Source organism: Strix aluco, chromosome 13 (assembly GCF_031877795.1).
Source record: "Strix aluco isolate bStrAlu1 chromosome 13, bStrAlu1.hap1, whole genome shotgun sequence".
Lineage (NCBI taxonomy): Eukaryota > Metazoa > Chordata > Aves > Strigiformes > Strigidae > Strix > Strix aluco.
In genome coordinates, this window is record NC_133943.1 from 16,948,354 (window position 1) to 16,973,103 (window position 24,750).

The 24,750-nt window shown below is 39.4% G+C and overlaps 1 protein-coding gene across 2 annotated transcripts in view; it reads right to left on the reverse strand.

The window, feature by feature from the left end:
• The window catches only part of SLIT3 (slit guidance ligand 3), a 528,498-nt gene that overhangs the window by 58,364 nt on the left and 445,384 nt on the right, over positions 1 to 24,750 (reverse strand). For both annotated transcript variants that reach the window (XM_074838539.1, XM_074838540.1), the window contains exons 25-27: positions 24,072 to 24,235; positions 19,820 to 19,944; positions 3,808 to 3,905 (exon numbers count right to left, since the gene is read on the reverse strand). In XM_074838539.1, coding sequence (XP_074694640.1) covers positions 3,808 to 3,905; positions 19,820 to 19,944; positions 24,072 to 24,235 — 387 coding nt within the window. The remainder of the gene's footprint in view (positions 1 to 3,807; positions 3,906 to 19,819; positions 19,945 to 24,071; positions 24,236 to 24,750) is intronic.

Here is a 24,750-nt window from a genome sequence, read left to right on the forward strand (position 1 = left end):
TTCGAAATTTTTTTTCCATAAACTCTAATGAAACAGTTTAGCATCTGTTTATTAAAATAGGCATACATACGGTGTATCACATTTCAAAAAATCAACTTTTAAATAGAGATAGTAAATTCTTTCAGGAATATTACAGTTTCTTAGTAAAGGAGCTTTTTACATCTATATCCCAAAGGAGTAGCCTGTAAGTGCAATGTTTTTCCTTGAACTAGGCAGAATTAACACTAGGGACTTAATCAGTTCCAGGATTTTACATTTATGAGGGAACTTAAAGTTTGTGGAAAATGCTAAAGAAAACGATCTGGAAAATGGAGGAGATTTTATATGGAGAAAAGGTAAAATAATCCAGAGACTTTGTTTCCCAACACTGTTGGTTATCAAAGATCAGATGGTTGCCTGTGGCTAACTGAAGCAGAGCTGACAGCTCTGCCTCCTTTGTCAAAGTCTCACTTAGAGGCATGCTAAATGACCAGGACATGTCTGACTGATCATCTTTTTTTGTTGGTTTCAATAAGCAGCTTTTTTGGCCAGCTTTTGTCACAGAAGACATAGATTAGATTAGATTAGATTAGATTAGATTAGATTAGATTAGATTGAGCAATTCAAAGGGAGGAAGAACTTTGTGTTTCTAATCCTCTGAGCCACAGGTGTCACAACTATTCTCTAATACAGAAGTCGTCCCTACCTGAAAAAAGAGAATGTGAAAATTACTCAGAATTGAAATAGTGCAAGAATAAAAGATGCCAAGAAGGACTGAAGAACTCCAGCTGAACCTTTGCCCTTTGGCTGCCCCACCAGGACCTGCTATTACAACAAATCTGAGCATCTCAGTCCCCTGCTGCTGCGAACCCTTGTGGGTACCAGGCACAGCGGGCAAGTCAGGCTGGAGTCTCAGTCATAACTATGAATTTCCTGTCTTTGCCTGGGGAACATCACCACCTTAGCATTATTTAAAAGGTAATTTTCTTGTCTAAGGCTACAGAAACTTGAGAGTTAAACTGCTTGGCATTTCTTAGGGAGAGAGCTTTGGCTTAAGTTTCCTTTTTACAAGAGTAAAGATTTGACAAGTTTGGCAGCAGAGCTTGTGTATGAATATATTTCCCTAGGGAAGAGAATATACAGAAGATATAATTTCTTTTACAGGCCACACAACACAAAAATCCAAGGAGGCCTCTCATGAAAATGTTTTTGACATCCACTTCCTCACAGCATATAATCTAAGGCAACATTTTCCCATCTTGATGAACACAACTTATATGCACGTAACTCTGACTGCTGCCATCCACTGGAGAGGAGATTTCCCACCAAAAAACCCCCAAACAATCAACCAACCAAATTCAATCTCAAAATGTTTCTTTATCTTCCCTGTCACTGACTGTTCCATCCCCACACCACATTTCTCTCTGACACGCTAAAGCTGATGCTCCTCTTCTCCAGAACAGCTGGGGCTCTGGACTGACTGAATTAAAAACATGGAGAGAAAATAGGCAATGCATAAACTGAACATTCTATTTTATGAAGCAAGATTTTGAAAAGATATGGGTTTATGTCTCTTTTATTAGACCAATTGAAACTATATAAATAACTATAAAAGCAGAAACCTTCCCTAAAAACCCTCAAATGTTGTTAAGCATCAAAACCACCCCTGCAGTTTTATAAAGGATCTCAAAAATGATGTTCATTTGGAACTGAGGCAAAGCCTCTGAAATTGTAAAATTCTTCACGGGAAAAATTCAGAAGTAGCTTTCATTTCAGGTCATTCAAAACTTGTTACTTTCTACCACAGAACAAACCAAAACTGCTAAAGAAAAACCCGGTCCAAAATATAAGCTGAAGCCTTTCATTCTAGTATTATGGATACTATAAAATGTTTTACTAGCCCATTTTTAGTATCAGCTAGATTTTTGAAAAATGAGTACTGAGTGACAGAAAACAGATATTCCAATATGGTACAATTTTGCTTTGGCACAAGTTGGAAAAAGCTATCTAAACTGTATTACACAAGGGTGACCAGAGGGAACCTGAACCGAAGGCCACCAGACCTTTGTTACTTTCAAGCAGAAACTGAACTTGAACTGTTACTCCAAAAATTGCTAGGCCTGCTAAAATCTGAATCAAGAAGATGTGTTTCAGGTCAAAGGAGTGGTTTCACCAAAATCTAAGGGGTCTGTTAAAGCAGCATGACCATCTGCACGTGCTATCTTCATCCTTTCCCACCAGCGTACAACCCTAGAGACGCATCTCTACTCAGGAGATGTGCTTTTCTGCTCTGCTAAGGGCCTTGCCATAGTTGCTCAAGCTGAGCTTTAACTGCCCCTCATGGAGATGTGGCTGTGTGTTTTACTCCTGTTCTCCCATGTTGGAAAGCCTCAGGCTGCTATTTTGTAACAGAGCCTGACAGTGTCCCTTCATCCCCATCAACCTGCACTTTTCCACTGCAATATCATCAGTGTCCTTCTGTGTCCACCATGTGCTCGATCTGTTTCTGTAAGGGGGGATTCTTGAGGGTGGGCAGGCACAGAGACAGAGAGAAGCTTTGGGGCATTTCTTCTGTTTTGTGCTTCCCCATTCATCCCAGCCACAGGGCAAAATGGAAGCTCTTCTGTGACTCATTCCCACATGAGGGACTTGGAGAGTCAAAAAGAAGCCACAATGCTTTTCTGGAAATATAAAAGGCATCCTACCATTGGTAGGGGAACAGGAGGCGAGGTGCTAACTCCCCAGTTCACCTAAAGTCCTGTCAGTCACCCAAACTTTCACCTGGCCCCTTCTATTTCAAAAAAATCCTATTTTCTGACATAAGATGATATGGGTTTGCTGACTTGGTTAACAAACAGTTAACCTCACTTGGAACAGTCTTAATCACAGCTGAAGCCAAACTGGAATCACACTGAAAAAATGTACTGGTTTGACTCCCTGCTTACACCATTTATAAACCTTGCAATTCTGTCTCCCTCCAGCTGTTGTTGATAGGAAGCTATATATATAGAAGACAAAGCAGCAGCCTCAGTAATGTATAAAAGCATTTAGAAGCGAGGCTTTCATATATGCAACTGGAACAACAGTATGGTGTACTTTTGTACATATTTTGTGCAAGAAATAACATAAATACTGAGGATAAAATTTATGAAAATTTCAGCAACTCTTTCCTAAAAAAAAAAAATTCTATCAACTTTAATTACAACTAGTGGCCAAAGCCTCAAACTTGTATTTTCTTAGCTGTAAAGTAGTGCCTGTAGCAGCACAAATCTCCCGGTTACCTCATGAAAATTTCTGGACTTCTCTTGGGAGTATATCCACCTATGCTACACCTTTCTTATATGACAAAACTGAAATCCGCAATGTCCAGCTGCAAAGGTTATTCTCTTGCAGACACAATGCTCAAGATGTGGCAATCTCTCCATGTTTTTTGATTGTTTCTTTAAAGCCTGTTTGTCTACAAGTTTCTTCAGTATGAAAACATTTTGCATCTGGTTGTCAAACAACAGATGCTTACTTTACAAATACAAAAAAGGGTATAGTGAGTTTGAAATGCCCCAAGGAATATTAGTATACAGATAACACAATGCAGATCAGGGAGACTGCTCAAAACAGCTCTTAAGAGTATATTCCATTACAAAAAAATAAGAAGGCCTGCTTCAGAGGAAACAATATGTCACACCAATGAAACCAGATTAATTATTTTGTATGGCAAATAGAAGTGTCACATGCAGCAGCTTTTATAAAGTAGCCATTATAGTTCATTAATGCAAAGTAGAAACACATTTAATTTTATCATCTCATTTTAAATGAACTTTATGTTACTACCTGAATCCATCTTTATTTGTCTCGGTGAGGTGGCAGGTCCCTCCGTTCTGACATGGATTTTGAATGCAAGAATTAATGGGCACACTGCAGTCTCGACCCTATTTGGGAAAATTCAAAAGAAACAAGGTTAGTACGACTCATGTCATCTGAATCAATGACTCTTGCTCCCTCACCCTATGCGTGGCATCATTTACAGGAGGTCTGCAGTCTTCAGTCCCTTCACATCACCTAATGTTCTTTACTGATGGTCAGATATATTCATCAGTTAGGTGAGAATTTGGGCAGGGCAACTGTTCTGACCAATGGGACTGGTGGGTATCTTGGTATCATTTCATTTTCAAGATTTTAGTTAACTCTTTCATTTGACTGTTTTAAGGAAACAGCTGGTTTCATCATTACTCTAACACACTTTAATCTCATATGTTGGTTACAATGAAAAGAATCAATTATGACCAAAGGTAAGCAGAAGGCCACACACAGTCAGCACAAGACCACATAGAGTCAGCACTCATTCATCCGCATTTACCAAGTGCTCCGTTAAACGCTGCAACAGTACACCATACTCATTACTACGCACTGTCAAAACCTAAAGGGGAAAATCAATTTTTATGATGGGATCTGAGTTTGAATTTCTGTACAGAACACACTGAATCCTGTTTGAGATATTGTTGAATCAGTTCCCTTCTTAAAGATTGCCCTAAAATAATTATCAGTTCCAACTGAACTTCACTAGCTTGAACAACCTCCACTGTTAACAACTGACTTCTATTGGCTCTTCAAGGCATAGACATATTTCTCTGATCGTTATATTCTGCTGCTTAGAACAAGCTATTTGTAAAATTGGCAAATACACCAAAGAGTTTGGTCTTGCTTTTCAGTTACTCACACAGTGGGGTGGAATAAAGACACCTGAAAGCCTCAATACTCAAGGGATCTGTGCAATCACAAGAAGTTCAAGAGATCGCTCTACTCTTCCTACTGAAGATCCTGTTAGCAGTGGCCCTCTGCCAGCTCATCTACTGGAAAGCTGATACATGACTGCAATCAAGATGAGAAAAATATCTCAGGAGATACATTAATTCAGTCAAGGTTGCTGGGTTTTTTTTTGCCTTGGTTTAAAACCCATTATTTACATTGCACTTCAGAGGAATAACAATGGTATATCTATGTGTAAGTTTCTAAACAAAGAGGGCAGATGCCAGCCCGTGACATTGGTTCGTAACAGCTGTAACTTCTGTGTATTAGTACTGAACACTGCCAACTTTCCTTGCTGACAACACTCATCAGAAGTCATTCCTTTCTCGGTGGAATTTGCAACAGCTTCCAACCCGTTTCAGACTTTACATACCTGGTGTGATGTACCGGAGCAGGGGACACTCCGATAGTTTCTATAGTCTCATTTTTTTATGATGGCCGTGTTGTGAAAATGAAGCATCTTGATGCTTCAGCCATATATTACACACGAGAGCATCAACTGTTAGTTGTTTGTCCACCTAGCTTTAAGACTTTGTTGTTCTCACTTAAGATATACTATGACATTAGAATTAAGAATGGACTTTGAAAAGCCTAACACTGTAATTGGCAGATACCTGACAATGATTTGCTTGCCTCAGGACAGATACAGTGGGGTTAAAAAAGACATAGAAAAGGATGAGCAAAATGTTCAAGGAGATGGAACAACTACTTTAGAAGAAGATACTATAAAGACTAGGACTCTTTAGTCTGGAGAAAATAAAATTGATGGGGGTTATATGATTGAGGTTTACAAAATCATGGAGGTGGTGAGTGCAGAATTTGCCACACACTAAGTCCCTCAGCAGTAGAGGGACCCTTACTGATGTTAAAAGATGAGCTTAATACAGATAAAAGAAAATAACTTCTAAACTATGAGCTTCTGGGATGTTTTTGCCACAGGAGGTTGTGAAGTCAGATAGTATAAAAGCCATTAGACAAATTCACGTACAATAGATGCAAATGAGATATGAAGGGCAATAGGCAGACATCAACATCCCTAGTTGGATGGTGGTGGGCGCGGGGAGAACTGGAGAGGAGCGGTGGCCAGGCTTGCATCCTCTCCTCAAACAGTAAAGATTTGCTGCTGCGGTAAATGCACTACAGACCCATTATGGCATTTTTCGTGTTCCTATGTCAAAGTTGTTTGAAAGGCTTATCTGGCTCTCAACAAGGAAAATGTCCCCTACCTTTTTTTCAAAAGAACCTAGGCTGCTCCCTGAACCAAGACTAGATGGTTTTGTGCATTATAATGGAACAGATCTCTCAGGTAAACCACACCAGGATGGTGTGTTTGGGAAATCTTACTCTTGAGCAAAGAACAAATAGGCAGGTCACATCTTTCTAAGCCTTGTTCATCATTGCCCACCTCTCTCTTACATCCTACATTGATGAGAAGTTCATGCTGAGCTCCTGACTGGTGTACCTATTTCCAGCAATGTGCCCAGCCTGGAGGTGACTGGAGCAGGACAAGGACTGCACTAGTTCTGTGACAGCTCAAGCTCCATTCATGCTTTAAGCACTGTATAAATAATAGTAGCAATCTTAATTTGTCTCTGGAGCACTTATCTTGAAATTGGTGCGGCTTCAATTAAGCCTAATCAAGGCATTAAAAAACCCAAATGAGCTTGTAAGTGTTAATTTTTCTACAGAGTTCATCTGATGTGGTCCCTGATGGAGCTAGGCTCTCCCATTCACATGTCATACAGTCCAGTCCTCCAAATACTAGTGAAATCTTCCGTATTTTGTCAGGTAGGACGTACTGCCATTGTACTGTGAGAAGAACTGAGACACACAGTAATTATACTTTTGCCAACACCACAGAGGAGCTTTGTTACAGAAATGGGAGACAAAGCTGTATTTCTTGAGGCTCTGTCACCAGCATTCCCCAGCAAGAGGAGAAGCAGCTTTGCGTTTTAAAATTTGTGCAAATACAAGGAAACAAGGACATCCTTTCCCTTGGTTGAATCAGAAAACGTTTCCAAAGAACAACAGAAAGACCTGGCCAACCCCCTGCCTCACTGTGAGTTCATTCCCTCAACACAGCAGTGTAGGCAGCATGCGAAGACCTCACCCAAGACCTGGCAGAGAGAGTTTCTGCTTCATCCATGCTGCATTTGCCAAACAGCCTGTCCTCCATTTGAAATCCTGAGCCCCCAAATGTCTCAGAGAAGAATTGGGAAAGCGCCGAGGGAAGCTCATGCAGGTTTTATTTTGGCACCATGTGGTCCACAGCACTTCACGGATGCGAGCCATGCAGCATTAACACTAATCCGCTGCCACCCTTCTGCAACATTGCCTGTGTTTTGTCCATCTGTGTTGTGAATCCTGCATGTTTACCATGATATCCTACTAAAGCTGGAAGATGCCATTTTTTATATTTTTAAGATGACAAATACTTTTCCTGTGTCCCTGAAGAATTGACTATTTTATAGATACTTCACTAACATCAATTACTTCTGTTTCACTTGAACTCTTCATCCCTGTATCTCCAAAATATTAAACCCTTTGCAGCTAACCCCAGCAAGAAGCAAAACAGAAACTACAGCACCTGTTTTTCTGAAGGTTTTTGTCACAGTTGAACACTGTGTAAAACAGTCCCATTGCTTCTACAGGAATTACTCAGATTCTTTTGAATGTTCTTGTAAAAAATTAATAAAGATAAGTGTTAAAATGAGAGCAAGGCATTTTCAGTCTCTCTCAATGGCACATGATATTTCTCACGACTTAGACTCAGCTCTCATTTCTGTACTGAACATGGCTGAATTATTGGCTTCTTGGGCCTCAGGCACCATGGAAACCGATTAGTATGTGCTGCTGAATCAGACTTAATTACAACACGAAGTTGCTATGTGGCTTTAGGAAAATTAAGAGTCTCTCCGACTCAGTTTACTCATTGTAATAAATGGGAAAACAGCACTTAATACTTCTTTGAGGATTATCTTCTCTGAGTTGACTTTATCAATAGCACATTGAGAAGCCACAAAACAAGGACAGTTTCTCTAACACAGAAGACTATGAAAAACAAAGAATTCTGAAAGGAGAGAACCTGCAGAAAATATTAGTACTAATACATCTACAGCAAAGCAAGGACACTTTATTTCTGTGTAAGACTGTCACTACCCAGAAGAGCCTAAAGATATTCTAGAAACATCCTTCAAATGAATAATGCAATTCTCTAGTCTCAATTTACAGTAAGACTGTTCTTACTGGAAAAATGCAATTGCTGTCAAGCATCACTAAAATTAATTTATCTGCGGGTTGGGAAAAACTCTTTGAATTACATTCCCTGGAAATAACTATTGTTACAGAGGAGAATACTGTATGTTTGTTTCAAGACTAAAGAGCCTTTTAATGAAGTTTGAATCAGAAAAAGAGGTGCAGACTTTGTTTCAAGGACAGGCAAGAAGATATGACTGTCGCAGCAATTCACAGAAAGAGGATGAAGGTCCCTCTGTGTGCAATATGTTATTTCTAGAGCTTTCTTAAGCTGAAATAAATTTTTGTCTAGCCTGATGGGAAAGCATCAGATCCAAAACACTTTTATATAATTTCTCTCATCTTCTGTAGGAGAGGAAAGGATTAGGTGTTGAAACATAAAATTTCTGCAACTAATCAGAAGACATATATGTTCAGAGTCCAGCTGCCTTTTTAAATCTGAAGTATCTCAGCTGGTCCAGATTTTATCTGGGCTGCTCCAGCTCCATATTTCAGTGAATGAGAACAGAAACAACCCACCGTACTTAGAAAGTGTCAGTTCTCCATTTCATACTCAACAGTAATTAACTGTACTGGGCATTAGTGTATATACAAGCTGTTCCTCAGTACTGCTGTGCCAAATTCTAGCTGTTACAAGTATCTAATACTGGAAAACATTACATCATGATTAGTAAAACACCCAAGAACAAGTAGCAAAAACTAATAAAGACCTCAGCAGGAAGAACAAAGGATAATATGATAAAATCCCACTCATTCGCTTTGACACTGTTTCAACCACTGCAATGATTTTTTTTTTTTTTTAAATGAATTTTCACAAATTAGTGTTGTCTATGGAGACTGAAAGCTTCATTCAGATCGCATGGCAGAGATTTTACGTCTCTTCATTCTAATGTGATCCTTCACCCATCTCTAACAGCAGCGGGCACAGATAAGAGGCGTCAGCATGGAGCTTGCCACAGGCACAACGTAGAAACCTCCTGGTGTATAAATCTATTGCTGAGGACTGCAGCAGAAACATGATCCAGCCAGTGATGAAGACACCTGCAGACAGGCAGAAGTCTATCCAACTTCAATGGTTTGTGAACAGCGAGACCTCTTTCCAGCTAATTACAGCCTTATTCAATGACTACAATGTTTTAAAGCACGCTGGAAAATGAGCTATACAAAAGAAATACCTAAGTTTATTTGAGTTCTTAACAATATACAATGTGTTCATAATAAATTTTATTTAGATGGTATATGTACAGAACAGATGGTAGGGTTCATGTGTTTAGTAAAAATACTAGACGAAGACAAATATAGTTGATAGAGACTTTAAATTAAGAACTAGGAAATTTTCATAAACAACTTAATTATCAAGCTCTAAATACACTTAAAGCTTTTAGGGCAATCAGACGAAACTACCAGCTACAAAGATATTGTATTGCAAACCTAGTCCTTTACATTCCTAATAGTGGAAGTAACGCATCCACATCCAACTCTCAGTCTCACAAATGTTAATACCCTTTTCTTATAGGAGTCCTGGTCAGAAGTTAATAAGCAATCAGCGTTAAAACTACATCTGCATGTGGCAGTGGACTCTTTCATATATTCAGACCTGCAAAGGTCTAATAGCAGAGCAAGGGCTAAATGTGGTATGTAAACAAGTTGTGATTCCCGATGCTTCATATAAAAGAATGAAATGAGATGGGATGAGAGGACAGGGGGAAAAACTGTTCAGAAATATAGATGACACAGACACTCAGCACAGAAAGAGAATTCAGTTTGAACTCCTGAATGGATTTTTTACTTGTGTTTTGCTTCTTTCATGCTTAGTAAAGTGAGAACTATGATCAAAGGTTTTCCTGAAGTTATGGCATACAGCTATCCAATAAGGTATAAACTGAAGATACAGTCTTTTACCTAGTGACATCTTTACCAGTGTCATCTTTCACCATTTGAAACCTTTATCCCTCTGTCATAAATAGTCGAAATTGGAGGGTACGCTGAAATATTCCCAGGGCAGGAAGGGAAAGAGATGTCTCACAAAGAAAGTTTTATCCCATAAACCTCAATTCCACTAGCAAATTATGCTAGGAAATAAGAATGAGGTATTGAGCAGTTTCCCTGTAAGAAATACATTTAGCAGCCATAAATACAAAGGAGAAACAAGAAGAATTTTGCATAATTGACCAAGGAAACATGATGCCATGAATTCAGGTACACAGCCAATACAGCCAGCCAGTTATAAGTTTGGTAGAAAAAATTCTCTCAAGTTCTGTTCATGCTTGTGTATTTCAGAATCTTTCATTGCAAGGAAACCCAGTATTTGCTATAATGAGACTGTGAAAAGGAAAATTTTCACCTGTTCTGCAAATTTTAAAGCAAGTTATGAAAGTTAGCATGCCATCTTATGCTAACTGCAGCATGAAGGACTTGATGGACACCTCAGTGATCACTGCAAACACACCTACTCAACCTTAGTTTTCAAATAATTAGAGATGTTGCAAACTGAGTGAAGAATGAAACTAACTTTCAAATATAAAACTAATCTAAATTCTTTTGTAGCAAGGGCTAAAAAATACAACACTGGGAATTACCTCACTGTTTTCTTGCCAATGGAACCATCTGAAACTGATTTCCTAATTGATTGCACTGATATTAAGATATATGTAGACATCTTACACACAGATATCTATATACAGTAGTCTGAAGCTCTTCAGTAGATCCAGGTGATACTGTTTCCTTATTTATGCTCTTTCTGGCCATGGACATCATGGCTAAGCCTCAATCTGGAAAAGATGTAGATGACGCTCACTGGCAAGGTCAGATATCTACAAGAGCTGGCAGGGTGTATGTTAGATCCATCTGCTTAGGCATATATACAAATTATTTGGCAAGGCATGGATAATATCACAGTAATTTTGGATCAGATTACTTTTAGATTGCCAGGTGGAAGTTGAAAGATTTTGATCATCTGTTGTTCACAAAAATGCTGTGACTCCTCCTTCTGAATGCAGACCTTGCTACAGACATCCATGCCTTGGATGCCTGTAGGTTAGGGTACTCACAGTGGGGATGAATTAACTATTTCTCTTAGTCATCTGTCCCAATGGGGTAATAAAAATGTACCTTCCAAGAATTGCTGTTTACAAGGCAATTAATTTAGCATGAAAAAGTAATTCATTTCATCCATTTCTAGTTTTGAAAAAAGTTTTAAAGTAGATTTGAATTTACCTAGACAATTCTGATTTCTTTTTTTAGTTCAGTATCGTTTATACAGCTGGACTTACATTGACAGAACAATGCAACAAAAAAGGTTGCCCACTGCTCGCAAGCATCATGAGAAATACTATTTGCTAAATGGCACAGAAGCTAGATTATGAAAAGAAGATACATTGATATTGGTTTTGTTGCTGCTTCCCCTGCCACTTGGCTGACAACTCCCTCTGAAAACTTACACAGTGTTAGTGTCTGAAGTACAAATACAGGTAACAGTTATTTATACCCCACTATCTTCAGCACAGTATAGCTATCTCCTATGCCAGTCTAGCTTCATCTGGCACCTGATTAGACAATAATTGGGCATGGCACCTGCACTTCTTAGTGACTTCCTTGTCCTTGTTAATAAATCACAATTGTCAATTTATAGCAAATTAGGCGAACTCTGCTCTCTTAAGCCTCATTTTATTTAAATCAGAAAGATTTATGATCCTCCAGGGTATAATACACCTTCCATTACCTCTGTAGCTAGTAATCAAGAATATGCCTGTCAAAGTCAAAGTGCAAGGATTCATCATATTATTTTTTAAAAACTCTGGTTCTTCTCCTATGAGTATGAAATTTAATTCTCAGTGGACATCTGAGGTTTATTTTGCAATTATATTCATTACCACGTAAATCCTGATTGTCCTTCTAAACCTCTCCTTACATAAGCACTTTGGGTTTCAATTGTCTTTTGAGCTTTTAATCAATGACAGAAGATACGTCATTAATCTATCATGAAGTCAATTCACATAGCACATATTTGAACCGAGTCCAGAGGTGCCAAAGTGGATGGGGCAGGCACTCTAGAGCTTCCAAGGTTACTCGATCAACTGGCTGATGCAGATCACTGTGTGAATGTTTTGGGGAATGTTCAAGAAAATCAGGAACACTGAGAATAGTCGATTTTGCTCAGGCTTGCCCCTGTACATAAAATCCAGCTCAAAATATTTGATGTAAAAAGAGCATTGAATATTTTATATGTAGTCTCTAATTCAACCAATATTCATGAATGAGAACCATGTTTTCAGTACCTTCAGCACACTTAAGGGCCTATTTCTTTTAAAATACATGTTGCAATGACAACAAAACTTTCCCTCTCAGGCTATCAAAAGTCAGTGTCTCTTTTCTAACGTGAACACTGTACAGAAAGTTATAAAGATTGGACATTTGTACAGAAAACATGATTTCTATTAATAAGAAATAAGAAATAAAAGAAAATATAATTGTTGTATTACAAACTTATTGCTTAAGGCAATTAACCTATGCCTAACACTTAAGTTATTGAACACAGCCTGCATGAGAGAGGATGGACATATTACATGCAGGAACCCAATGAAACCTAACACGAGGCATGGCTTATGAGATAAAAAATTTCTCTTAAGAACTCACTAGATTTCTGAAATAAATAAAGATGCTGGAAAAATCACAGTCCATTTGAAGAAACTTTTGCTGGTGTATCCCTGTCTGTTAAGGATGCAGGCTTCTGGTCTGGAAGAGTTCTGTACTGGTAAAAGGTCTCACACTGACATGCATCTTATATCAGCAAAAATGCCAGTCTGTTTTGCTTGTGGAAGCTCCGTAAAGCTTCCCCTATAAGGCTTGATGGTTCAGAGATACCTGCAATCCTTTCTGGCATAAACTAAGACTGTAATTTGATAATGGGTTGAATTGTGACAGGTCACCTAGGCAGGCAGCAATGTTTTCAGAATCAAACGCGCAAATTTTTCAGACTACTAAAGAAATCAAACATGCTCACTGTGACAATGAGCAAGAGCACATTTATTTCAGAGGCGCTCAGAAGTACGAGGAGGGGACCCCCAGGGGGCCGTGGCAGCAGGCGCCTCCCTGCACCAGCTCAGCGTTGGAGCCTGACTGCCAGCAATGGAGCACAGAGAGCTTTGGCACAACTTTACCTGCAGTGTACGTGCACTTACACCTGCACAGTAATCTACTGATTCTCAAGCTAGTCTGGCATTATATCATTTCTGCTAACAGAAGAGTTTACTCTCACATGATAAAGAAAGTTTTCTTTTCAGCTTAGCCTGCTTACAGCAACTTCACCGATTCCATCATCCCCAAAGGAAAAGGGAAAAGAAGCAATTAACCTCATAGGACAATCTCTGTTCATGTTCTTGGACAGCAAAAGAAACCCAAAAGCCGTATCGTCAAGTACAGTCAATGCCAAGAAAGCCTCAAAGATAATAGATGACAGACAATCACAAGAAAATCTAACAATAAGGATTTTCAGCTGTGACCAACTACTTCAACTGATTCAATTATGCGGAAATGGTGGGATGCAGAAAATTAAGAGCTGGTTAAACAGAACTTGATTAAGCAGAGTTATAGCAACCAGCAATCACCTGAAAGACAGACAAACCACAGAGGAAGAAAAACTATTATTTAGTGTAATAGGACCAGACAAACACAAGAACAAGAGCCTGAAACTCAGACTAAACGCCAGCAAAAGCTTCTCCTATACCCTGGGAAAAGAAAAATTGTAAGTCTGGTCTCTCAAGGCATTTAGAACTAGACCAGAAAAACAGTAGTAAAAACAAAGCAAGGGGCAATAATCCACATTGACAAAAGAATGAATATGATGGGTGCCCACCTGTGGGTATGGCTTACTATTCACCTTAACTGCTCAGCCACTTCTGATGCAGCACTGAACAAACACAGCAAATGCCTGAAGCTGCTCAACATCTGCTTTCTTGTTGGCCTAACAAAAATGGAAATACTTCTTCAGAGCTGGCTTTATTGTTAAGAGCCCTCATTAGGGCATGCCACAATACATTACTATGTTTTTTACAGGGCTTGTGGTGGGTGTATGCATGCCTCACCACCTTCAGCCAGCAACTGTGGTGGTAATCCCTCCTTACATCTTTCATTTTTATGCTCTTCTAGATGTAAATCTTCCTCTTCTTTAGACCTGCTATAACAGAAAGGGCAAAAAGAAAGAAATACAAATCTGACTGATGCATAGTAAGTTTTATGGAATAAGCACACACAGGAAAACATTGTGATTTCTGCAGGTTTTTTCTGCCCTAGGAGCATTATATGAAATAACCACTGACTGCTGACACTGGTGTTTGCCCTGAAAAATCCATACATAAATATAGGTCTACTCATTTTACGTGGCCACCCATTACCTCTCATCCCTAAAGGCTTTCTACTTTATTTTACTAAGAGTGGAAAATGTTTCTTCAACATTAATTAATAAGTATTTTCAGTATGGGTAAAACAAACAAACAAAAAATAAAACACCCCAGATCACATAAACACACGCTCCGGGAGAATTTATTAGAATGAAAGTTCAAGGCAGAATCACCTCACACAAACAGTATTTTGCTGCACTGACTTCTTCATATGAAAACCTGGCATTGAGCTTACATTCCACTGCCTGTCCCCCCGACCCTGACACTGGGAGAGGAAAGAGGCCAAGACAGCGTAACACGTGACAGCAGAGACGTTTGCTCTCCCGTCTCACGTGGATGCGGGCAGGCTGGTTTAAGCGTTCCTTCCAATTTCTCCTTTTGCAATTCCAACTTGGGGATTTATTTGTGCACTGAATGATGTATATGGGGACTTATATGCATATGTTAATAGATCCAAAGAAACAAAAGCACAGAGTTACATTTCCAAACAGTATTAGCCTAACAAACTAGGCATGGACTCACACAGCTGGCATGCATCAGCAGCCAAACTCTACACTCCATTACATTCATATAACCCCACCCAAATCAGCATAACTGAGAAACTGGCCCAATGGAAGAAACTTGCACTGTCTCGGCCTTGAGCTGTACAAGCTGGCCAGAATATCTGTACATGAGCAAACACTATCATATCTATGTCTTAATATCAGTTCTGTGTTGAATACTCCTCCAACATGCATTATTCTAGGACTCTTAACAGATTATTCACGTAACACTACAGAAGTACACCTACACGGCAAAATGCAAATAGAGCAAACTTCATTTGCCTGTGCTCCAAGCAAATGCAAGGCCATGTGCACCCTCATGAGCGACCAATGCAGTTAGTGCAGCACTGAGTCCATGCTAATGGTATGGGGTCTGTACTGATAGAACCTGCTTATCAGCCCTGCGCTAGCAGCCACAGCTTCTGCTCAGCCCCATCTATCTGTTCGAGTGCTGGCACATGAGTTGTATCTGCGTACAACGTGATAGACACGAATCCCGCATATCCCAGAGACACTCTGCTCTGAGATTCTTCATTTCTAACCCTGTTTCCAGGGACGAAAACCTGGCGCAGGGGGTGGGGAGGAGGAAGAGCCAAATTCCTAGCAGAACTTTGGAGCCAGCTTCCTCACTAAATATCATTCTGGCTTCAGTATAATGCCTCCCACCACAAGAGTCTGGCTGCAAAGAACACTGTCTCTCCAAAGCCCAAGAGCTTTACCCAGGATTTTTCCAATTGTATCTGTCATTCTGGATGACTGGTGAAATTGCTTGAACCCTCAAGATACTGCAGAGCTGCTAGAAAAGTCAGGACACTGGCTGAACTCAACAGGGAGGTGAATAGAGTTGGATAAAATTTACAGAGCAACTCTAGCACAGTCACGCATCAGCATCTGTTGCCTGAAGTGTGGGATATGTGCTATACTAATTTTACCTATCTTCACTTTCCATTTCAGACAGCTTTTGGTAAGAGCAGAGCCCGGAGTTGACAAATACCCTGCATCCCAACAGCTCAGGCTCCCATTTATCTGAGCAATCCAAGAGGCTGTGGCAATGCCTAGGCAGGTACTGCATTTCATATTGCAGGCTGGCAATGTTCTTTCATTTCAGGTAAAGCGCAGGTGTAGTTTAAACTCTCCTTCCACAGTTCTACAAATAACTCTATTCCGAAGAAAGAAAATTATTCTCCTTCATTTGTTGTTACCTTAGTTTTAAGGAAAAAAAAAAAAGTATGAAAGACACAAAAATCGGCCAAAAAATCCAAAAGGGCATTTTCAGAATACAGCGATGGCAAAATACACTGAGCGTTGGTTTCACTCACCTTAGTTTTTACTAGAGCTATTCAAGTAAATCCTTTCTCAATGGCTTATTGATTGCAAGCTTGATTATTCTCTTGAATTCTAACACCCATAGACTTGACTTCACAGTATCAATGGGAATACATAAAAGCCACACATTCTGCAGGATAAATGAATTAGTATGGTACCATTATCTATTTACCAGCCACCAGCTGCACTCACACACACTTGCATCGCAGGTGGCCAGAAGCATTTAAAGCAGAAGAAAGCTTCATTTCTCTACTTCTAATCATACTTCACAATCTAAACCACACATATTATTTAAATAATCTTTCAAAGAATGCTATGGAGAACAGAAAAAACCCCACTGGATAATTACACCTATGTCTGTGTTTAATATAAAAACACAAGTTTCATAACATTAAGAGACATTTCCTGCCAGCATCGGTGGCACCCTGGAGCTCAAGCTTGTGCAGCCTGCCAGTCACCATAGGTGGCACTCTCACACCATCTCCCACTGTCTTTGGGGCTTTGTCCCCAAAGAACAACCACAAAAGCACTGTTTCAACCATGGCTTATCTATAGCAAACACATTCATCACCCATTTTAAGGAAAGAGCAGCAGCAAAGCCTTCCCCGCTCCTAAGTGAGCAATCTGTATTTCTGTCCTCATCAAACACAACTGCTCAGCCCGCTGGCCTCTCAGCTCAGGTGGTCCATGAGTGATCTCACTTTTAAGTTTACTCAAACCCATCATGGGCAGCATTATACATTGCTAAAAGCCCCACAAGGTATACATTCGATAGCAAAACCACTTTTGTGATCATGAAAAAGAAGAGATTGAGTCATCAGCAATGTGGTAGCAAAAAACAAGACTATAGGCTTTTGTGACTACAGTTAACTGCTAGAAGTTCCTGATTCTATCAGGCACCAGTCTGGCAGCTGGTAACTTAGGTGGCTTTCTGCTAGCTGGACTACTGTTTTTTTTTTTCCTGAAGGCTAGCATGAGCCCAGGAACCCTAGCAAGTAGTCTGTAACTGTCTGTCCCTTTCCAGGGAACATTATAAAGCCGTCAGCTCATTTGAATGAGCTTACATTTGAAAAAGGGTGGGTTTTCACTTTATTGATGCACTCCTCCACACAGGATTTTTTCAAAATCTACATCAAACAAGGAAAAACAAATGCTGAGAGGGCAGATTTAGGGCAATTTATCAAGGTCTGGGAAATAGCTTCCAGATGGATAGAGCTGTTTGGTGCTGGCTGGTGAGAAGGAAGCAAGGTATTGTTATTGAATTAGCATGAATCTCTGGTGGAGAACTGCGTGGTAGATAGAGTGCTCCTTTCATATGGTTTGCATTTGGACCTGTCATATTTCATTTTTATTCAAAAACCTGTGGTAAAGACACACAGTTCTTTTTTGCTTATTAAATTTCCACCAATTCTCCCTGTACTGTTATCCAGTCAGTTTTTTTAAACTCTGTTCTAAGTGCCATGCCTGGGTCTGTTTGCTCTTTGCCACGCTTGGATGACAGTTTGGTGCTTACAAGCTCACAAGTGGTTTTAGGTTTTGCATTCACACACTGAATGTTACCTGAGAAAGTGTGTGAGACGAGAAAAGCCGGATGCTCTATGAGATGTTTAAACTGAGTCACTTCAAGAGTTTATCAAAACCTAAGTAAAACGATGCATACTTAGGTCTAATGCACACCAGAAAGTGATTCCTAATACAACTAGAGGATTATTCTTAATTATTCTTGTTAATAAAGCCTCCCTTTGTAAACATGTCTCCTAGTAGTATAAATGCATCTATCTATATCATTTGCTAATACAGAAATATTGCAAACCCCCCCAACCCTAATTGCACAGAAAAGATATGCTCATAACCAACAAATTTCTACTTTGAATAACCCGTTCCATGATACGTGCCTTATAGAGTAAGACATACACAAAGATTTATGTATTTTTCCTGCTAGTTCTGAAAGTGCTTACTTTTCAAGTTACCCTGTCACCTAGTCCCATCAGAAGAATTCAACCTAGCTTATGTTAAACATCAAATTAAAATCACCGTTCTATTAACCTGAGGAGATAAACAGCCATATTTTCCCCTCATTGCAAAGATGTATTAATTGTTACTAAGTAGTTAATTTCAGTTAAATGAATTTTTGACAATAAGGTCTTTTAAGGTCCTGAAAAGTTGCTGGTTGATATGCCAATGGCTAGAAAGGTTTTTAATAAGAGGAAATTTGCAATGGCTTTGTCAATTATTTAGGAGAATTGTTATTATTCTTGAGTACTAGGCATGGGGGCACTGGGGTGAAATAGAAGAAATAAGCTTTACATCTCTTTTTCAACGTTTCAGGGATCTACCACAATTACTCTTGTTACCATCGGGGATGTATTCTAGGCAAACAGAGAAAGGAAATGGTGATATCATCAGAACCAACTAATTCCTAACTCCTACCTGAAATGTAAGACATGGATACTTGTGTTTACTTCCCACATGTATGTCTGGTTTTGCCCTTCTTTTTTTTTCCCTTTAGTTCTTATTACTGTGTGTTTTATGAGCATCTGCTTCAGCTGACCAAGACTCTGCAAGAAATATCCAGTGAGGCAAATAAAATAAGTCTACAAGATGAAACCTACTTCTTTGGCCATCACATCTGATCCCCCCCAAGTTGTTAAACAGATCTTATGCCTCATTTATTACTTACACTTAATCCTTCAGCTACTGACTACTGAGCTAGGTTTCCAGTTATACCAACTCTGAAACAAAGTCTTGGTAGCCTTGAGCTCTCATGGTGCAGTGTTAACGACAGGAGTTATACATCACTATCGAAGAAACTGCATTACTCAATGACGCTATTTTCTGATTTTCAGATGTTATCAAGAAACTGACACTGCATGCTCACGATGCTTGGCGTCTACAAGATTTCGCAACTGCAGATCACTCTATGGACATTAGTGCTCAGAAGTCAGAGACAGCTGAGCTAGTGGTTGTGTCTGATCAGTTATCGCCTTTCTGCTAATCAGTCTGTGTAAGATGGATGTAAACTAGCAGGTATCAATGTTCTGTCACTGTAGACTAAACTAGCCCTTAATTCTCATCTGAACTGCCTCCTCTTTGGCCTGGCAGCCTATGAAATTATTATCTTGTTGCTGGTAAAAGAAGAGAAATTAAAAGGAAGATAAAATCAACTTGCCATTTCATATGGCTGTCTACTTCACAGAATGAGAAAATGCCCAAGGTTGGAAGCAACCTCTGGAGATCATCTAGTCCAGCCACCCTGCTCAGAGCAGGGTCAGCCAGAGCAAGTTGGTCAGGATGACCTGTATAGTCTCAGCATAGAGAGAAAGAAATGACTTTTTGATCGCACAGGATAAAATTTGTAGCTGGGCGCAGTTGAAAGGTCACACACAATCTATCTGAGTAAGGGATCTTTTGAGCTCAGTTGCCTGTAAAATTGACTTCTCATGGTACAACAATTAAGAAAACAGAAGGAATGGGGAACACTTTATTGCTTTTCATGTAGTTCATTTGTAGCCATACCTTGAAGCCAAAAGGGCAAGTGCATTGATAAAACTCCACTGGATCATTGTTGCATGTCCCATTGTTCTTACATGGATTGGAGAGGCAGGGGTTACACTTGGACACAACACTGATATCTACTGGCTCTGGAAAGGCAAAACACAGTGTATTAATAGAGAAGAGTATTACAAAATTAATACTTCCCATACTCACACATACATTTTTTCCTAATGCAGTATTCACCCTGCGTTGGCACAAATACATATGCTGCCGGTGCAACTTTACACAACAGCATGGGGCTCCCAGGGATCAGAGAGGTTTTAAGTATTTAAATCAAGCACTAGGCAAGTCTCAGTGATGCTTATATTCTCCTGGACATGCAAACATCAGCTCTGAAAAAACAAGTTGAGAATCTCCAGAGAGTGGGCTTTTATATATATGGCTTTCAGCAATCTTTCCTTCTCTCAGTGCTGGAAATTCTGCAATACCAATCCCTAGGGAACCGTAACATGACATTTCTATGGCTGGTAACAAGAATGAAAGTGCAGATGCAACAGCAGAAATAAAAAACATGCATAAGAAAGATTTAGTTAGAGGCTTATGGGAATATTTAGGTGCCAAGTGTTCTACCATCCTTAATTTTAACAGAGTTCAAAACTTTCTCTCTTCCTGTTCTGCCCAGAAGAATGATTATCAACATTCAGCTATCTCAGCAAAATGCAACAAAGACAAATGTGCAAAGATGTAAACGTATGCAGGTAAATACACACGGCCATATTTAAATCATTTAATAAAGCACATTTTTAACAGAACTCTTCCAAAGCAGTAGTGATGTTTGTGGGTGAGCAGGAAAATGAACCCGGATTAAAACAATACCAGGTACATCTGGGGTACCAAGTCAATCAATATTTTATTGTTGAGATTGCACAGAAAGCTAATTTAGGCAGTTATATTTACAGTTAAAGAAATGGTGATTTTGAAATGGCTACATTTTGAATATTAATGAGGGCTTTTCCATGTAAAAAAAAAAAACCTAACACTTTTAAAGGGCTTAAATTATATCAGGCAGTAAAGACCCTAAAATAATTTCATTTAATTTTTAAGGAAATACATTTAAAAATAACTTAAAATTGGTCCTGTGCTAATCAGAAGCGAGCACAGAGCTTCTGTTATTGCATGAAAAATGATAAGGAGGATTAAATTGTGAAACATCCTGGAAGTGAAGAAAAGAAGCTTATACTTGATGTCAGAGAGAAGGTGGAGTTCTAGAAGGTTACCAAAACTAGGGATGAGAAAATCCCTTCCAGTCAAGGATTTGCTTTGGACCATCCTGTGTAAGATATAAACCCTCATTAACTTTGAATACTTGCACAGCACCAACAGGGGAGAAGAACATGACAGAAATGGGTACCAAGGAGTCTCAACTGAAAAGCACCTGCAACATCAAGGCTGTATCCCAATCCTGTACTGATGGTGGTGTTATCAGGGCCACTGATTGCAGAGTGCAACAATGCGATAATGAGGAAAAAATACACAAGAAGTAGCAAATCCAAAAAATGAAATAAAAGACTGTTGTCCTCTTCTATCTTTGTGTTTATGTCTACTTAAATGCCATACATGTTTTAATGCAGAGTTAGGACAGCAAGAGGAAATAACATTTGAATTTCTGGCACTGAAATTCCACACTGGTGGAATGTGACATATCTGAGCTACTTTTGTCTTGAATGTAGAATATACAAAGGATATAGGAAGGCAGCTCCACAGAGAGCTCATAAGACAGGCAGCAGTGCTGCTCTTCTAGATTTAGAGGTCACTAAGCCAGATTTTGTTCTATTATTTATTTATTTCATAATACACACACGTTCATTTTCCATTTATTCCTATGGCATAGATCAAAGTTAATCAATGTAGAAGCTAATAAGAACAGTGTTAGTTCCTAGCAGTTGAGTAGTTCATTAGTTTGCCCTTGTGGATTTGATCTATAAATCCATATAGCAAAATGCCCTCAGCCCAGCACATTCCTTTCCTCTACTGCAAAGCTAGGAGGGCAATTTAATAAAAAGCAGAGCTGAGTTTGCATGACTTCCACATTACACACTTTTATTTTTTCGGCTCTGCTGAGACATAACCTTCTGCTCAGTCACAGGCTAAAAACATAATTTTAACAAGAATAAGTGAAACGCTACTTTTTTAAAATGTAAAAGTTACTGGAGGTCACAGAGGACATCTATGCACTACCTCCTCAAGGTACCAAGCTCAGCATTCTGCAGCAATCACTCAGGCGTTTTGGGAGCTGGGGGGTTCAGCCCCCCCTGAGCTCCATGCTAGCAGTACTTGAGCTAGGACTGTATCTACACAGGTGGAAGTAGAGACATCTCCTGTGGTACCCCACCAACAGTCTCACTGTGCTGCTGCTGGAGGCACATCACAGCTACAGCTCAGTGATGAACGAGAGGGCGATGCAGCTGCAGGACAAACCGAGGCCACACCACACCCTGTCACAGGCCACGCACGTGGCTCCAGCCCGAGGGTAAACCTGCACTTGACACTGTAATAGATCCTGTTGCTTTACCATAAAAGAGCATCACTGATGTCCAGACAGAAGAGCATTGGATCTTAAACATGCCCATGGGAAATCGGTTCAGTTAGACTACCAAATCATGCGTTGTTTTTCAAAATATAGGTATTGTGATGAGAAAAGGTGAATTTTACTAGGGCCTGGCATATACTCTCACTCCTCCAGAGTTTCCAACAGTTTCTACTTGTCCAAAGACTACCTCCAAATCAACACTTTTTTCTCCTTTTCTATTCAGATAAAGCGAGCCATGGAGACAGCTGGTGTAGTAGAAAGCCCATCAGCTTTCTAACGGTCCAAACTAATATTTACATTAAAAACATACAGCTGTTTTTAATAGTCTGAATCACAGGTTTACTTATCTCTTGCCTAAGAGTTGATTGCTTAGTTTTGAGAGAAAGAGCATAACTACTGATATATCAGTTTCAGGATGAAGAAGTCATCTAGCTTCTCTTTCTGGATTAATTTTCAGGCCCTGTTTTTTAATATGTAAATACAATCATTTTCTTTGTTTCACTTTGTGTGAATGAGTACATTATATGGTATTTTTAGTGTTTAGGGTATATTTGTACTTCACATTTGAGAGACTATTATAAAACCTGTAGTTCTGATAATTATTGTCAGAGTTCTGATAGTTTTGAGACTGACATTTCAAAGTAATTAAATTATAAGGTTACAGTTATTAAAAATATATCCGAAAGGGCATAAAAGCTGAGTCTTGGGAACCCATGTTCTAAAACCACCTCGACACCACCATTTGTTTGTTCAGCAGTTTAATCCCAGCCTCTATAAAATCATGCTGCCAAGCAGTACTGTAAATGTGCATGGCACTCCGAGAGACATAAAAACAGTCTTTATGCCCTCATTTCCATTTCCAAGAGAGGATACTGGCCCATCTTTTCCACTACAAATATAGCTCCATCTTCATCTACTGGCTGGTAACCTAAGCAAACCTCCAAAACTTTTTTTACAATAAGAACATGCAGGTATATCTTAATCTACATTCAGTAATAAGCTACTTACTTTATCCACAAAAAGGTGTGCTCTTTATCATTTTTCTAACTGCTCTCTAATGCAGCATACTCCTATCATTGAGTACCCCTAATTGTTAATAGCTGCATCTCAACCCTCTCCTGAATGAATGTACACTGTATTCAGACATGGAACATTTTCCGTAATCTACAGTTTCCAACAGAAAGCTGATGCAGACAGTTTGCAGATCTTCAAATGAAAATGTACTCTTGGTAAATATTTGCTTTCCAGAAGAATTCTCAGTTTCTCAGTTTTCAAGTAAATGTATATCATAACTAGAGTGCTCTGTATTTTTAAAATAACTCTTATTTTACCAAAGTTTTCTGGAGTAGGTAAAAGACCAAAACCAATTTATTTGCTCAAATAAGCTCTAACAACATCCTATAGGCCAACTTGCCATTATATAACCTGGTGCGAGCAACGGGAACGCTAACTCTTCTGAGGTTTACTGGTTTTCCTTCCAGTGCTGCAGTTAACGGTGCTCTGTGGAAGAACACTGGAAAATGCAACTTGAACGTAATGTGATGGTTCAGAAAATGAAAGCCAAAGCCAGCTGCCCCCCAAATTCACTTTAAAATCAAACAGCTTCCAAGAGTATAAACATAAAGCATTGTCTATGAGGAAAAGCAATGGGATGGAACAGAGAGCCTCCCTGTTTGCTCCTACCTTTGCACTGGAAGTGGTGAGTTGGAGTTGTGAGCAGCAGCCTGTCCACCATGGCGTCAGGCCCGCTGCAGCGGGCTATCCCTGGCTCTTTGTACCCCGCCTTCACCCACTCAGAAAGCCAGCGGAGGTTGCAATCACAGTGCAAAGGGTTGGTACCTAGAGCCCTAGTGGAGTAAAACAATTCACAGCAGTTATTTTGGCTTGCAAGCAAAGATAACATCCCTGATCTCATTGAGGTACATTTTAGTCTACACTTTTACAGGAATGCTTTCCTTCAAAATGTGAGAAACATCTTCTGAGTATTCATGAAGTCTTTCAGATTTATCTCCTCCAGTATTCCCACTCTTCCTTTCTTCCCATCATTAGTTAGGGAGGTTGTATAAATACCTAACAACAAATCACTTCTTCAAACTATAAATTACTTTTTCAAACAATTGTGCTTGAGCAATGTCTTCAGACATATAGCTTTCATCAGATTTATCACATTGGTTTCTTTTATTTAAGTCTTTGGCCTTCCTGAACATACTCTAACAGTGAATTGTGTAATTTAGTTTGGATGTGATGACTCACATTCATGTCTCCTCACTAGATGAAACAGAAACACAGAGGATACCCCTGTTTGCAAAACTGCAACCTGGTGTCTGCTAAGTTTGTTTATGGCTTTGAAAATGCATTTGCT